Consider the following 15,428-nt stretch of genomic DNA (forward strand, 5'->3'; position numbering starts at 1 on the left):
ACTCTCTCGTCTACGTACATCTATAGAAATGAAAACCGGGTCCGTGTCTGTCTTAAAAGCACTTAGAAGTTGATTTGTTTGCTTGCGCTGATGAGCCATCTTGTAGCTGGAAAGAACTTCAATAGAAAGCCGAATACATGAAAGCTGAATTTGAATAAATGGTAGTGGTTCTTTATAAATTGAACGGCTGGAGATGTTGCAGAGACATTTCAATCTTGGAGTCTTCTCAATGTCTGTAAATCATAGATATTTTTATTCTCCTCACCACGATTGATTCTCATAAAATAGCTTCCCTCCTTTACAGGAGCAATTAATGGCAGCTATTGTCCTCCGCCGTGAACAAGTCCTCTACGTTTTCCCTCAATTTCTGCTTGTTTCCTTTTCCCTCTCTGGCTTATGGTGCCCATAATGCAGCCCTGCCATGAAAATCAATACGGCTTCCACTGAAGACGCATCTTGTCAAAGGCAATTCAATTCCGTCTCCTCGCCTCCTGTAGTGTCATCTCCTATTGCTGCGCTGTGATCTGTTAACATAGACAAAAGTGTAGAACTGAAGCGACATTGTCTTTTCTTTCATTCGCTTTCTTCGCAGTCAGGTCAGGTTGAATGCGTGTGATTGTGTGTGTCGTTTTTGACACTTTTGATTCAAGGTTATCCGCCAAGTGTGTTGCTGCTTTCTGCGCATTATTATTATCACACGCACCCTCAGAAAATGTTGTTTTGTGCCAATAATGTCTAACAGACACTGTTTACTTCAAAACAAGTTAAATGAAAATGTTTAACAGAATTCTGTTGTATTCTCTCCAGCACAGGGTCAAATGTGTTTATTTGAGTTAGGTGTCACGCGTCTTTGTTGTCTTCTGATTTTTGATTGTTAAAAGTGCATCATTGGGTTGTGTTGTGTACAAAAACACATAATGGAACGATTAACTTTAAAAAGCTTTATAATTGTCCCATCATGATCTAAATGTTTGACTGAATGTTACCTTTTATAAAGGGATTGGTGAGCCTGCTTGTGCTATGAATTGTTATAAATGTTGTGGCTGAATATGAAAATAATAAGTGCTCTCTGCCCATGAACCTGCCCAATACAGGATCTTGTGTAGAAGAAGTTCTACACCATAGAAGTTGTTATAATCAACGTTAGATTATTGCAATATTGGAGAAAAGGGATAATAAGAGAAATAGCCTAAATCAGAGTAAAAGTACTTGTAGCCACACTTACTCTGACTCTCTTGTGTGATATTTGTTTGTACACTGTTCTACTGCCCTCTGGTGTTACTTGTGCTCCAGTCTGTTTGTTTATGTGTTGGTCTTATTGTTCACAAGTGTCTGAAAAATCGCCAAGTCAAATCTCAAGTGTTAGTCTTTTGCCATGAGTCCAGGTCAGTCTTTAATCTCTTTTGGTATTAAAAATGCTTAATCTCTATTGGTTCTCTTTTTATATGATGCAGGTTACTTTTAGAAACCCTGTTGCAGGGCAGTTAAATTACAGTAAATGTGTTCCTTCTAGGTATTTTCACAAAAAAAGGGAGCTAAATATGGACATTTTCACAGAAAAAAAGCAACAGAGGGAGGCTCCCTTTTAACAAAACAGTGTCACAATATTCCGAGAAAATATTTCTCCTTGTTGACAAAGACTTGTTAACGAGTCTCTAATTTGGAGTCCAAGTCAAGTCTCGAGACACACAAGTGATATTTCACCTTAAAAATCCAAATTGTCTCATCATTTACTCACCATCATGCCATCCCAGATGTGTTTGACTTTCCTCCTTCTGCTGGACACAAATTAAGATTTTTACAAGAATATCTCAGCTCTGTAGGTCCATACAATGAAAGTCAACAGGGTTCAACTTCAAAACTTTGAAGCTTAAAAGCATGTAATGGTAGCATAGAAGTAATCCATAATGACTCCAGTGGTTAAATCTATATCTTTAGAAGCAATATAATAGGTGTTGGTAAGAAACAAATCAATATTTAAATCCTATTTTACTATAAATCTCCTTTTTCAAACAGCTGTTTTAAGCACTCATCTTACCTGGAGTTCTTCCTCTTTTGTTTTCGTGTATATAGGTAAAACATTTTTCTAAAAAAGGACTTCTCTCCCACACCCATCATATTTATTCAGAAGTGTTTTTTTTTTTTGGAGCTTCAAAGTTTTGGATCCTGTTAACTTGCATTGTATGGTTGTACAGAGATGTTCTTCTAAAAATATGAATTTGTGTTCTGCAGAAGAAAGTAAGTCATACACATCTGGGATGGCCTGAGGGAATTTTCATTTTTGGGTGGACTATCTCTTTTAAGTGGTTTTGTCTTTAGAGTTAGAATGATCTATCTCTGTCAGTGAATGCTCATTTATGTTGCATAATTGAATCTGTCTTGCAGCTGTTGCTCTATGAGAGGAACTGGCTGAACCGTTGGAAGACCTCTGTTCTTCATGAAGGAGAAGGCAACATTACCAATGTGAAATGGAGAGTCAACCTCATCGCCTGGGCAAACAATTTGGTACGGAATAATATAATGCACTTAAATATCCAAAGATTCTCCCACACTTAAATTTAAAACATCTTATTGTTAAGTACATTTTGTTATTAAATTATGTGAATTAGGGATGCTCCGATACATGGATCGATATCGGCTCAGATACTGAAGATTTTAGACGAGCCCGATACTGTGTGTTAGTCATGTTTGTTACTGTCAAGCTCCAAAAATTTGATAAAAGAACCATAAATACACAAAGTAGTTCATATGACTTGTGCATTTTATTCAAAGCCACTTGAAGATGTGCGATAGCTCTGTGAATCACAAAAGGCTGTGTTTAATAAGTAAATATATATATAATGCACGTGCAGCTCCAGCGAGTCAGTGAATGCCGCTGCTCTGTTTACACACACACATACACTCTCGTGGCTATTTTTAGCATTCACACTGTGCGCAACATATCACAAACAACATATCAGATGTAGATGCTCAATAGTTTGGTTCACTTATAATATGCATTTAGAACGGCACTGGCACAAATTTTGGATTTGACCAGAATTTGAATAAGAAGCAAATTAAACTGTGAACTTACCTACAAACAGACACACAGGATTTCCTGGAGAGTTCAGAATGCCAAAATAAAAGCATGAGGGTTTAAAAGTTAAAGGTGCACGATTGCGATATATTAATATTATAATATATTATTATTTGTTTACAAATTATAATAATATTTAATTTGAATGGGTTCCAAAAAATAACTGTGAATGATAAGTGAGCTGATATCTTACTGGATTGAAAAAACAACAACAAACGGCTTCTTCTCTACTTATGATTTATACAGGAATTACTGTTAATTTTGCTGCTACATTATCCAGTATACTAGTTAATAATAAAGTGTTTCTTAATAAGCTTATACATTTATATGCATACATTTATATTGAAATAATGTTTAGTTAAGTTTGTGTTTCTTTACATATTAAAGAGTACAGCCAATTAGTTCCACACAATAATGTGTATAAACTATTATAATATTCTAAACTGATTATGCAAACAAACAACACTGTTATCGGATCGGGATCGGCCGATACTGAGATTATCGGATCGGAAGACAAAAATTTGTATCTGTGTATCACTAATGTGAATTATTTATGTATGTCAGGGGGTAAAAATATATGACATCAGCAGTAAACAGCGCATCACTAATGTGTTACGGGACAGCACCAGTCTAAGGCCGGATATGTACCCCTGTAGTCTATGCTGGAAAGACAACACCACACTGATCATTGGCTGGGGCTCTTCTGTCAAGGTAAACTGTATAACACAACTTCTGCAAATGTATATTAAATGCATTGTATATTAAATACTCCGGTATTACATCAGGATAAAAAAAAAAAGCACAAATTTATTTTATTTTGTTACGTAATTGTTCAAATGTAATGTTATTTGATTCATATGATTGTTTGTTCCTCAGATATGTGTTGTTAAAGAGCGTGACCCGATGGAGATGCGAGACCTACCCAGTCGTTACGTTGAGATTGGTACTGTCATTATCACTAAAGCTAACACAGTCATACACAGAATCAGAATATTAAAGAAATAGTACATTCAAAAATTAAAAATCTCTCATCATTTACTCACCCTCTTGCCATCACAGATGTTTTTTTCTTGTGCAGAACATAAATTAAGATTTTTATTATTATTTCTCAGCTCTGTAGGTCCTCATAATGCAAGTGAACACTGGCCAGAACTTTGAAGCTCCAAAAAGCACATATATAATCGATATGACACCAGTGGTAAAATCTGTCTTCAGAAGCAATATGATAGTTGTGGATGAGAAACAGATCAATATTTAAGTCCTTTGTTTACTATAAATCTCCACTTTCACTTCCACATTCTCCATGCATTCTTCGTGCATATCGCCACCTACTGGTCGGAGTTGTTCAAAGGTGGAACATTTTTAATAAAATGTGACTGTTGATCTGTTGACCTATCATATAGCTTCTGAAGACATGAATTTAACCAATGGCGTCATTTGGATTACTTTTATGCTGCCTTTATGTGTTTTTTGGATCTTAAAATTTCTGGCCACCATTCTCTTGCATTGTATTTACCTACAGAGCTGAAATAGTCTTATAAAACCTTAATTTGTGTTCTGCTGAAGAAAGTAAGTCATACACATCTGGGGTGTCATGAGGGTGAGTAAATGATGAGAGAATTTTCATTTTTGGGTGAACTATTCATTTACATTGTGCCAAAACATTGCTTGATGTAGTTTATTATTTGATTTCTTGCAGTGTCTGCATTTGAGACAGACTTTTTCATCAGTGGACTGGCTCCTCTGGCAGATCAGCTGGTCACACTGTACTATGTGAAAGAGAACACAGAGCACATGGTAATATTACTCACTCTCACTAGAGCTACTTCCGAACTCATATTAATGGTAGATTACAAACCATTGTAGAACATTTGTATTTAAAATATTAATGAAATCGTTTATTGAAATGTGGCAGGAGGAGGAGTTCAGAACACGGCCTCGTTTAGACATTATCCAGCCATTACCAGAGGGCTGTGAGGAGATCTCGTCAGATGCTCTCACCGTACGCAACTTCCAGGAGAACCAGTGCAGGGACTACAGGCTCGGTATGAATACAGAGTGAATCAATCTATAGAAAGACATATCGATAGACAGCGGGATTTAGTTGCCCTCGATCCTTCTATTGAGAATTGAATTACCCAGTGGCCTAACACCGCTGTTAACAACTAATCAAGATTTGTAGTAAAACTTCCCTTTTGATTTTGCATGCCAAATCTGTCTGATTAAAAGTCTGGGTTGTGTCTGTAGAACACTCAGAAGGAGAGTCTCTGTTCTACATCATCAGCCCTAAAGACATTGTCGTGGCTAAAGAAAGAGATCAAGATGACCACATCGACTGGCTCCTTGAGAAGAAGAAATATGAGGTTCATGTTCAACTTGTATTCAATAAATCCATCCTAAATCTTTCATCTGTTTAAGGCAGCATTTGCACAAATGTGCAAAGATTGTAGGATTCCTTTAATAAGCTATAGTACAATGAAAGGGTACTTTTCAATTTGATTTGAATCTTTATTGCAGGAGGCGTTGATGGCTGCAGAAATCAGCTTCAAAAACATTAAACGACATGATGTTCAGGTAAGAGCAAATGGAACTTGCTAACGCTCAGATAAAAGTTTAGAACTCACTCTATTGGATCTTGTGTTATGTAGTGTGAGGATTTTAAATTTGAAGCTGGAATCACTGGTTGATACTCTAGTTCTGTCTGTTTTGTGAATAGAAAATTGGAATGGCTTACATCAATCATTTGGTGGAGATAGGAGATTATAATACAGCTGCCAGGTACAGTTTAAGAATTTGTTTATTGGCCAAGTAAGTTACACTTATACAGAAACTGACTTGGTGCATTGTTTGAAAAATCAGTTAAAATGCCATAGTTTTACATCATATACACATTATATGCATGTATACACCGAACATACTGTACAATACAAGGTGGAAGAGTTCACCCATGTTGTTCCAAACCCATATGACTTTCTTTATTATGTGGAACACAAAAGGATTTATTTTACAGAATGTTGCATTCACTGATTTCCATACAATAGCAGTGACCCATGTTAGAACTTAAAAAGCTCCAAAAGGTGTCATAAAAATAATCCATTTAACTTGTGCATCCTATTCCTAGTTTTCTGAAGGCATACAATCATTTAGAATAATGAACAGACTGAAATCATACATAAATTCCAATACCAATATCAGTTAATGTCTTGATATCTGTCTTTTGCTCTCCTCATTGACAGAAAATGTCAAAAAGTGCTAGGAAAGAACATGGACCTATGGGAGAATGAGGTGTACCGGTTCAAAACCATTGGACATTTAAAGGTGATTGTTTTAGACATAAACCAGCATTTCTTATTGCTTTGTGTCTACATAATGCCACATCTAGATGACCAAGCATCTTACTTTTCCCTCCCAGGCCATCAGTCAGTACTTACCTAGAGGAGACCTGCGTCTGCGGCCAGCCATTTATGAGATGATCCTACATGACTTCCTCAAGACTGATTATGAGGTACATGTTTTACATAAAAAAATGTATATTATGGCAATGTATGATGATGGCCTTTGTATATCCAGAGTTGAAAATAGATCAAAAGAAATGTCAACTTTAAGGGGCGGTTCAAGAACATGATTTTGCATCAGTCTGTGCTGTTTTTAATCGTTTTTGTATGTACTTTAAGCTTTAGCTAGACAGACGTCTTTGACCACTGCTTTGCATCTCGCTGTTCTCGCTGAGTCTTGCGCCAAAGCACTGTTTGTTTAGCTGCTGTGTCAAGTGAAAAGAATGCCACCTTTTAACAACGCGTCTCTAGACACTTGTATTCTGTTATATTTGCTGTGATGTGTCAGGGGGGTTTTTTGCCCAAGAATGCATTCGGTCTGAACAGCCCCTAACACATCTTTTGCAGTAGACTTTCCAGTTCATTGTTGTTTCTTGTGCAGGGCTTTGCCACATTGGTCCGTGAGTGGCCTGGTGAGCTCTATAATAACATGGCTATAGTTCAGGCAGTGAATGAACACCTGAAGAAGGACCCCAACAACAGAATACTCCTCACAACACTGGCCGAGCTGTGAGTGCTGTCTGCCCTTTGCAGCATTCCACACATTTAATTTAGTACCATATGCATTAGATGGCATATGAATGTTGTAATTTAAGGCCATATTGACTTTCTTAATAAATGTCTCCGTTCTTGCGTATGATTTAGCACTGCAGATGGGAAAAAAAGTGTATATAATTTGTTAAAATGTAACCAGTTTCATTTGAAACTGGTTACATTGTGTGCACTTGACCCAATCCTGTTAATGCACCTACTGTCTCCTTTCTTCTTAAACATTCTCACACGCCCTCAGAAATACCTAATATTATTGAAAGTGAATACTTGTGCATTAAAAATGCAATGTTGTCTTAAAGGTATAGTTCACCCTAAAATGAAAATGATCTCATCATTTACTCACCCTTATGCCATTCCTGATGTGTATGGCTTTCTATCTTCAGCAGAGCACAAATGAAGATTTTTATTGAAGAATATTCCAGAATCAGCTTTGTAGGTCCATACAATGCAAGTGAATGGTGATCAGACCTTTTGTAACTCCAAAAATCACATAAATGAAACATAATGTAATCCATATGACTCCAGTAGTTAAATTCATATTTTCTGAAGTGATATAATAGGTGTGGGTGAGAAAAAAGATCGAAATGGAAGTCCTTTTTTTACTCTTAAATCTCCACTTTCACTTTTACATCTGTAAGTCATGTAGTGCCTGTTTAGATTCACTTTTGTATCTGAAAGTAAAAGTTACAGTGGAGATTTAGAGTAAGAAAATACCTAAATATTGACCTGCCGCAACCATACCGATTACATTGCTTCTGAATATATGGATTTATACACTGGAGTCATATAGATTACTTTTATGGTTCATTTGTGTGATTTTTGATGCTACAAATGTCTGATCACCATTCACTTGAATTGTGAGTACCAACAGAGCTGAAATATTTTTCAAAAAATCTTTGTTTGTGTTCTGCTGAAGAAAGAATTTCATACACATCTGGAATGGCATGAGGGTGAGTAAATGATTAAAGAATTAACATTTTTGGATGAACTATTCCTTTAAAGAATTAACAAAATCTTGGTGCAACACTGCACAAGTATGACTGCATTTGTGTGTTTACAGGTACACATATGACCAGCGTTATGACCGCGCTCTGGAGATCTACCTAAGATTGAGGCACAAAGATGTTTACCAACTCATTCACAAACACAACCTCTTCTCCTCCATCAATGACAAGATTGTCCTGCTCATGGATTTCGACAGAGAGGTCAAACATCTATTAAACAAAGATTTTTTTTTGTTTTTTTGTTGACCTTATTGTGGACTAAGACCTTTTATTTAAACAAGAAAATTGTCAAGTGCATAAGTTCAGAAAGTTACAGATTGTTTTGCTGATGATATTATGGATGGCTGTTACAGAATTTGATTTATAGACAGAGATCTGTCTGAAGGATATGTCTACCTCTTTCTGTTCCTTTCTCTTTTTTTTATTAGAAAGCTGTTGACATGCTGCTGGATAATGAAGATAAAATATCGGTGAGTTCACAGCACCGGACTCTGTTGGAGAAAACTCACACAAACTTTCTAAACAAATAAGTTTCTGTTTCTCTCTCCTAGATGGACAAAGTAGTGGAGGAAATGAAAGACAGACCTGAGCTGTTACATGTGGTGAGCAGATCATCATCTCTGCATTAAATATTAGTTTTTTTAATTCCATGCAAATTTGTCTCAAGCATCGAAACTTTTGCAATTATCACAGCATTGAATACATCCTTTTGCCTGTTTGTCTTTTAGTATTTACACAAGCTGTTTAAGCGAGACCACCATAAGGGGCAGAAGTACCACGAGAGGCAGATCAGTTTGTATGCAGAGTTTGACCGACCCAACCTGCTACCCTTCCTCAGAGAGAGCATGCACTGCCCGCTGGAAAAGGTCTGGACAAAATGTATTTGGCTTTGGTTTAGCATGCTAAACAGGGAATAATAGATTAATACGTCAATGGCAAATAAGAATGTTGTAAGATAAAAATAAACTTTTACAAATCTAGTTTTAAATGCAACTTAAGAATTACTATTACAATTTGGGAAAAAAAATCAGAACTTCTTAAACTAATTCAAAGTGTTCTGTTAAAGAAATCCTCCACGTTTGTCCATGTTCTCTGTGACATTTAACACCACGCTTCCAGTCGCACTTTCCATAGATGTCTTGTTGGACACTTTTCACACACCGTAAAGTCTAGCTGATCCACAAAAGCTCAGTGGATCCATAACACTCTTTTCCAATTATCTGTTGTCCAATGTCTGTGTTTCTTTGTCCACTCTAAACTTTTCTTTTTGTTTTTCTGTTTCAAAAGTGACTTTTTCTTTGCAATTCTTCCCATAATTAAGTCCTGCACCCCTGAGTCTTCTCTTTACTGTTGTACATGAAACTGGTGTTGAGCGGGTAGAATTCAATGAAGCTGTCAGCTGAGGACATGTGATGCATCTATTTCTCAAACTAGAGACTCTGTTGTACTTATCCTCTTGTTTAGTTGTACATCTGGCCTTCCACATCTCTTTCTGTCCTTGTTAGAGCCAGTTGTTCTTTGTCTTTGAAGACAGTAGTGTACCTTTGTATGAAATCTTCAGTTTTTCTACAATTTCAACTAACGAGTGTCTTGAGAAAACGTTTTCTTTTTTGACCTTAAGACATGCCAGTCTATTGCATACTGTGGCAACTCAAAAACAAATACAAAGACAATGTTACGCTTAATTTAATGAACCAAATAGCTTTCAGCTGTGTTTGATATAATGACAAGTTATTTTCTAGCACCACATTAACAATTTAACATGATTACTCAAGGATAAGGTGTTGGAGTGATGGTTGCTGGAAATAGGGCGTGTCTAGATTTGACCAAAAATGACTTTTTTCACATATTGATGGTGCTGTTTTATACATCAGTAATGTCCTGACTGTACATTGTGATCAGTTGATTGCCACTTTGGTGATTTTACCAATTTCCTTCCGAAACAGCAAAATCTGTACATTATTCCAAACGTTTGGCCACCAGTGTAAATGTATGTATTAATTCATGCAAAAGAAGCCCCAACCAAGTATTGACTGCATAAATTAACATACTTTTCAGAAGGTCGACATTTCTGTATTATAAATTCTTTATTCAAATATTTTGAGATACTGGATTTTTGATTTCCATGAGCTGTAAGATGTGATCATCAAGATTACAACAAAAAAAGGCTTGAAATATTTCACTTTGTGTAATAAATCTAGAATATATTAAAGTTCCGATTTTTGAGACGCATGTGTGTGTGTGTATAACTTATTATATAATTAAATATATTATAAATAATAAAATAATATGCATATTTTTTTTGTCATGTTCTTTAAATACTTTAATAAAGAAAAAATTTATACCTCTTAACAAACTATCAAGTGGTGATACATCACCAACATCAAACATAATATATACTTTACACACTGGATACATGTGCGTACACATCTCAATGTGATGTTCATGCTAAAAAGTATTTGTTTTTTAAATCATACACTTAATGATGTTTTCTCAGGATTTTAGCCGTTGACAATCTGAACTAATTTTGCCTCGTCACAAAAAGGTCAAATTATATGATATGATCTTGATGCACAGTCATGTGGGTCTACAGAGGTCCTAACTGTGATGTAATTTCCTGTTTTGTAGTTCCTCATGTTGGTTATGCCACATTGACTTGGTGGTGTTGATTTGGCAAACAAACATGTATGTAAACATAAATAAAACTGCTTCATTAACTCAATAATAAAAATAAGTAATTAAAATAAAAAAAAAGAATAATGAAAGATTATGCCAAGCTAGTAAATTTTAAGAATTTCAGCCTTCTAAAGAGACTTTTTTTTCTTGACTTTAAGCCCCACAAGAAAATATCACAAATAATATTAATTCACTAATTAACTTAATCATCATAGAAAAGGTAATTGTATGAAATACCTTTTTTTTTTTCTTTCTTTTTTTTTTTTTTATATTTTTAATTTTTTTATACTCATTTGAATTTTTAAATGCATAGGTTCAGACACAAACACGACATTGACCCTAATATTGTCAATACTATAAGTTTTGATGAGTATAATTTCTTAAAAGTTGCTCCAGGGGGATTGTCAGTGTAATAAATGCACTGTTAGTCACTTTGGATAAAAGCGTCTGCAAATGCTTAAATGTAAATATCTAAAATAGTTACTGTGTCTTGTCTCTTTCAGGCCCTGGAGATCTGTCAGCAGAGACACTTTGTAGAAGAGACAGTCTTTCTGCTCAGTGAGTTCTGAACATGTCATCTGTTTCATGTACTGAACATTCATCTGTACATTTATGTCATGGATTAGTCTTTAAAAATCATAATTTTCACAAATCACAAAACTTAGTGAGAGAGCTTCAGACATCCTGGGCTTTGTTTTCGTGAGTCCGCAAAGCGCAGCACTACATGCAATGGCAATTTTCCTGAGAATGCTAATTCAAGCACAATCTTTGTGTCAGAGCAAAGTGCAAGTGGTCGTGGGTGGGAGTGTTTGCGCTATCTGTGGGTGAATGCACGCAAACTATGGGTGTATCGTATGTAAATGAAGTGGCATGAAGCGCAAATTGCTTATTTCCTAAGAAATGTATCATTTTGCTAAGTTTGAGAAGCATGTACTGTATATTCTAAAGTCTAAATTCAATTCCTGCATTTCCTGCGTTCCTGCATCCCGTTTGAAAAGTCCACCAGCAGGTGGTAATAAAGTTATTGTTCAAATTCATGTTCATGTTCAAATATAGTAGAACATCAAATTAGGTCCCTGACGATCACTGCTGTAGCCGTTTACTGAAACAAATATAAATTAGATATGTGTAAAACCTTCTAAATTATTATTATGTTTAGGCTATATTCACAATTATACTTTTGATCTAACTTGTATTGGTATTTACCAACTTTGGAAAATTTGCTGGTGGAAGTTGGATAGAGTAACATTTTTGGATTTGGTATGATTTTTTTTTTTTGTACCACTTCGTTATTTTTATTATATTAAAATGTCTTTTGAAGTGTAACTTGAATTTAGAAATATTTGTATTTGTTTCAATAAATTAATTAAATATTTCAAGCAAAATCGACCAGTTGAATTGAACTGCGTGCAAAACAAAAACCCTATCCCTCAATCCATAGCCTAGCCTGGAAGGCCGATACAATAACCGTTAATACCTGACATTGATTACACTACCATCTTGTAATAAATGTGCTGTCTTTTTTTTGGAGAAGATTGCGCCTAGATTTAGCACATGCTTGCACGAAAACACCAAAACATCATGGCCATGCCCATTGACTTTGTGCATATAACTTAAAGAATAGCGCTATGCTAAAGAACTTGCACCCATCATGTCAAAAAGTTTAATTAGTTTGAAAGTGAACTGGCTGTAGTGCTTTCTGAGAGGTGTTGGTTTTCCACCCAGGTCGCATGGGAAACTGCAGACGGGCCCTACAGATGATCATGGAGGAGCTAGCGGATGTAGACAAGGCAATCGAGTTTGCCAAAGAGCAGGATGACCGAGAACTCTGGGAGGATCTCATCACATACTCTATAGACAAACCACGTAAGAGAACCAGTGTTGAGGAGTAACTACATTAAATTAAATCATCTGATAGTTTGATATTTAAAACAATATATACAGACCCCTGAAATAGCTGCAATTTCATTTTTGCTACTTTGGGTAGAGCTTTACCCTAGTTAAACTTAAACTTGACCTAGTTTGGAGTAGCTTTTATCTTGATAAACTAGTTATAAAGAAATTTTCCTGACACTGAAGAGAACTGAATTTATTTTACAGCAGCTAACAGCACTACTACTGTTCCTTATTCTTCTAAACACGTGAGAGAAAAGCCTTTGTTTACCTTTTAGATGATATTCTGCTCTTTCGTTCTAGCGTTTATCACAGGCCTCTTGAATAACATTGGGACCCACGTGGACCCCATTCTGCTCATTCACCGGATTAAAGAAGGGATGGAGATTCCTAACCTCAGAGACTCTCTGGTCAAGATCCTGCAGGACTACAATCTACAGGTGTGTGACATGCTGCTCACTGACAGTGGAACTCATGTTTTAAGAAGTGTCATGCTATGCATCTAACACCATTTTAAACAAAACATTTTCTCATTGATATACTATTATAAATGCAGTTTATTTATTTTTTCAAACACGTTCAGAGCATCTTTATTGTCTCTGTAGATCTTACTGAGAGAGGGTTGTAAGAAGATTCTGGTGGCAGACTCCCTATCTCTACTGCAGAGGATGCACAGGACGCAAAATAGAGGAGTGCGGGTGGATGGTAATTTTTTGTTGTTGTTATCTTCCAGTCAAATTCTTATTGTATGTAACATCAAGTTGGCTATTTTGTCCACTAAAAATCCTGGAAATAATGCTGTTGTTCTCCTTTCCCATAGAGGAAAACATCTGTGAATCTTGCCACACTCCCATTCTACCATCAGGTATATCATTACTGAAACAGCATATTTATGTGTCTCATTGAATGGATTGAGCCTACTGATTGTTGTTTACAACTAGTGGTCAACCGAAAGGGTTTTTAAATAGTCAATGCTAGTTTATACAATGCTGGTACACATATAATGTATTATGTATTTTTATAATAGTATACATGTGATAATACAATTTAGTGGTTGTGGAAGAGATTAAATGAACCTATTTTACACAATATTTACTCCAAAATATTAGAAAACAGTGCACTCTGAAACTCAGACTTTCGGTAATCTGCAAACCAGTTGGTTAGCAAACAATATATTAGTTTATCACTTCCTATCACCCACTATTTTATTCTCTTAGGTTGGGAAATGTCCATATTTCTAGTAATGTCTAGTAAAACCTCTACCATAATGCTCCTGCTTTTATGGTCTGTTGTACTGTATGTACATGATGCAAGAGGTAAGAGTTTGTTTTCAAAAAATGTTTTCTATTCAAGCTTGACTGAGATGCATTTTCTTGTTTCAGACACAGCCCAGGCATTCAGTGTGGTGGTGTTCCACTGCAGACACATGTTCCACAAGGAGTGTCTGCCGTCAACAGGCACCGTAAGTCTCCTGTAATCTTTAAGAATAGCCACATGTTTGCTTGTTTAACCAGTCTACCACTCTAGAGTCTTAACCAATTCATCTTAAAAATGTCAAAATATTCACTTTTGTGTGCAGAAAAATGGTTATGCTGTGTGATCATTGACTTCTTTATGTTCTCTCATTCTGACAGGTCCCAGGAATACAGTATTGTAACATATGCAGCGCTAAGCGAAGAGGGCCAGGCAGCGGTATGCTGGAGATGAAGAAATAATCATTTCTAATTTAATGTACATTTACACACACAACTACCACTCTTACCATTGGCTGTTAAAGAATGAAAGTATCGGCATTTTACTTCCATTGTATTTATTAATGCAAGCTTCTGTTGCTCTTCACACTAGATTGTTTTTGGGGGAAATTACCAATAAAGCACTTCCACAATTCACTTAAACTTTTTGGAAATGTTATGTTATGTTGCAACAAAATTCCACCTTACCTTAGTAAAGTAAAAATTGTGTGTGATTCCTGATGGCTTTTTGCTTTTGAGTATGAATACGATTTTTAAAAAACACCTTTCGCTAAGGCTACAAATTATATTTGAATTGTCTCATTACATTTTTTCGAGGGAATCTGTATGAAAAAAACAGTATTTTAATGCACCGAATATTCATACAAACTCAATGTCATTTTTTTTTTTTTTATGATCAGACGAAAAATTACAAATGTATATCCCTCTAACAGGATAGACAACTGATACTGAAATAAAATGGAAATTATACAGTATGGAAAATGCGGTAACACTTTACAAGGTTCCATTCGTTAACACATTAGGTATCATTACCAAAAATGAACATATATTTTATAGTATTTATTCATCTTTATTTGTAAGTTCATAGTGGATTAATGTTAAATACAACATTTGATTTTAAATATATATTAGTATATGTTGAAATGAACATTAAAATTATTAAATTCTGTGAAAGTATTGTTGGTTCATGTTAACAAATAGAACCTTATCATTACCGAAAATGCTAATATTGCTAACACCCTGTGATATATTGAAAGCGTTACAACAAACTTGGTTTTACCTTGTATATTTGTCATATTAATATAATATATATATATATACACACACACACTCCTTTCAAATCAGATGATTGCAACACACCAATAAAGTAGGGACAGTCGAGTGTTTACCACTATGTAATATCAGCATTTCTTCTAACACT

The 15,428-nt window shown here is 35.4% G+C and overlaps 1 protein-coding gene across 2 annotated transcripts in view; it reads left to right on the top strand.

The window, feature by feature from the left end:
* Positions 1–14,895, top strand: part of LOC127635323 (vacuolar protein sorting-associated protein 41 homolog) — a 40,895-nt gene extending 26,000 nt beyond the window's left edge. Inside the window, exons 8-29 of one of the 2 annotated variants that reach the window (XM_052115259.1) lie at positions 2,386–2,505; positions 3,641–3,787; positions 3,953–4,019; positions 4,776–4,873; positions 4,992–5,121; positions 5,324–5,439; positions 5,594–5,650; positions 5,793–5,854; positions 6,313–6,394; positions 6,489–6,581; positions 7,013–7,140; positions 8,243–8,387; positions 8,615–8,656; positions 8,738–8,788; positions 8,915–9,052; positions 11,366–11,420; positions 12,588–12,728; positions 13,059–13,195; positions 13,361–13,460; positions 13,576–13,620; positions 14,138–14,217; positions 14,390–14,894. In XM_052115259.1, coding sequence (XP_051971219.1) covers positions 2,386–2,505; positions 3,641–3,787; positions 3,953–4,019; positions 4,776–4,873; positions 4,992–5,121; positions 5,324–5,439; positions 5,594–5,650; positions 5,793–5,854; positions 6,313–6,394; positions 6,489–6,581; positions 7,013–7,140; positions 8,243–8,387; positions 8,615–8,656; positions 8,738–8,788; positions 8,915–9,052; positions 11,366–11,420; positions 12,588–12,728; positions 13,059–13,195; positions 13,361–13,460; positions 13,576–13,620; positions 14,138–14,217; positions 14,390–14,470 — 2,115 coding nt within the window. In that variant the 3' untranslated portion in view covers positions 14,471–14,894. Of the gene's footprint in view, positions 1–2,385; positions 2,506–3,640; positions 3,788–3,952; positions 4,020–4,775; positions 4,874–4,991; positions 5,122–5,323; positions 5,440–5,593; positions 5,651–5,792; positions 5,855–6,312; positions 6,395–6,488; positions 6,582–7,012; positions 7,141–8,242; positions 8,388–8,614; positions 8,657–8,737; positions 8,789–8,914; positions 9,053–11,365; positions 11,421–12,587; positions 12,729–13,058; positions 13,196–13,360; positions 13,461–13,575; positions 13,621–14,137; positions 14,218–14,389 lie in introns of both variants that reach the window. The other variant, XM_052115258.1, reaches the window with a different exon arrangement.
* Positions 14,896–15,428: the final 533 nt, after the last annotated feature.

Source organism: Xyrauchen texanus, chromosome 42 (assembly GCF_025860055.1).
Source record: "Xyrauchen texanus isolate HMW12.3.18 chromosome 42, RBS_HiC_50CHRs, whole genome shotgun sequence".
Classification (NCBI taxonomy): Eukaryota; Metazoa; Chordata; class Actinopteri; order Cypriniformes; family Catostomidae; genus Xyrauchen; species Xyrauchen texanus.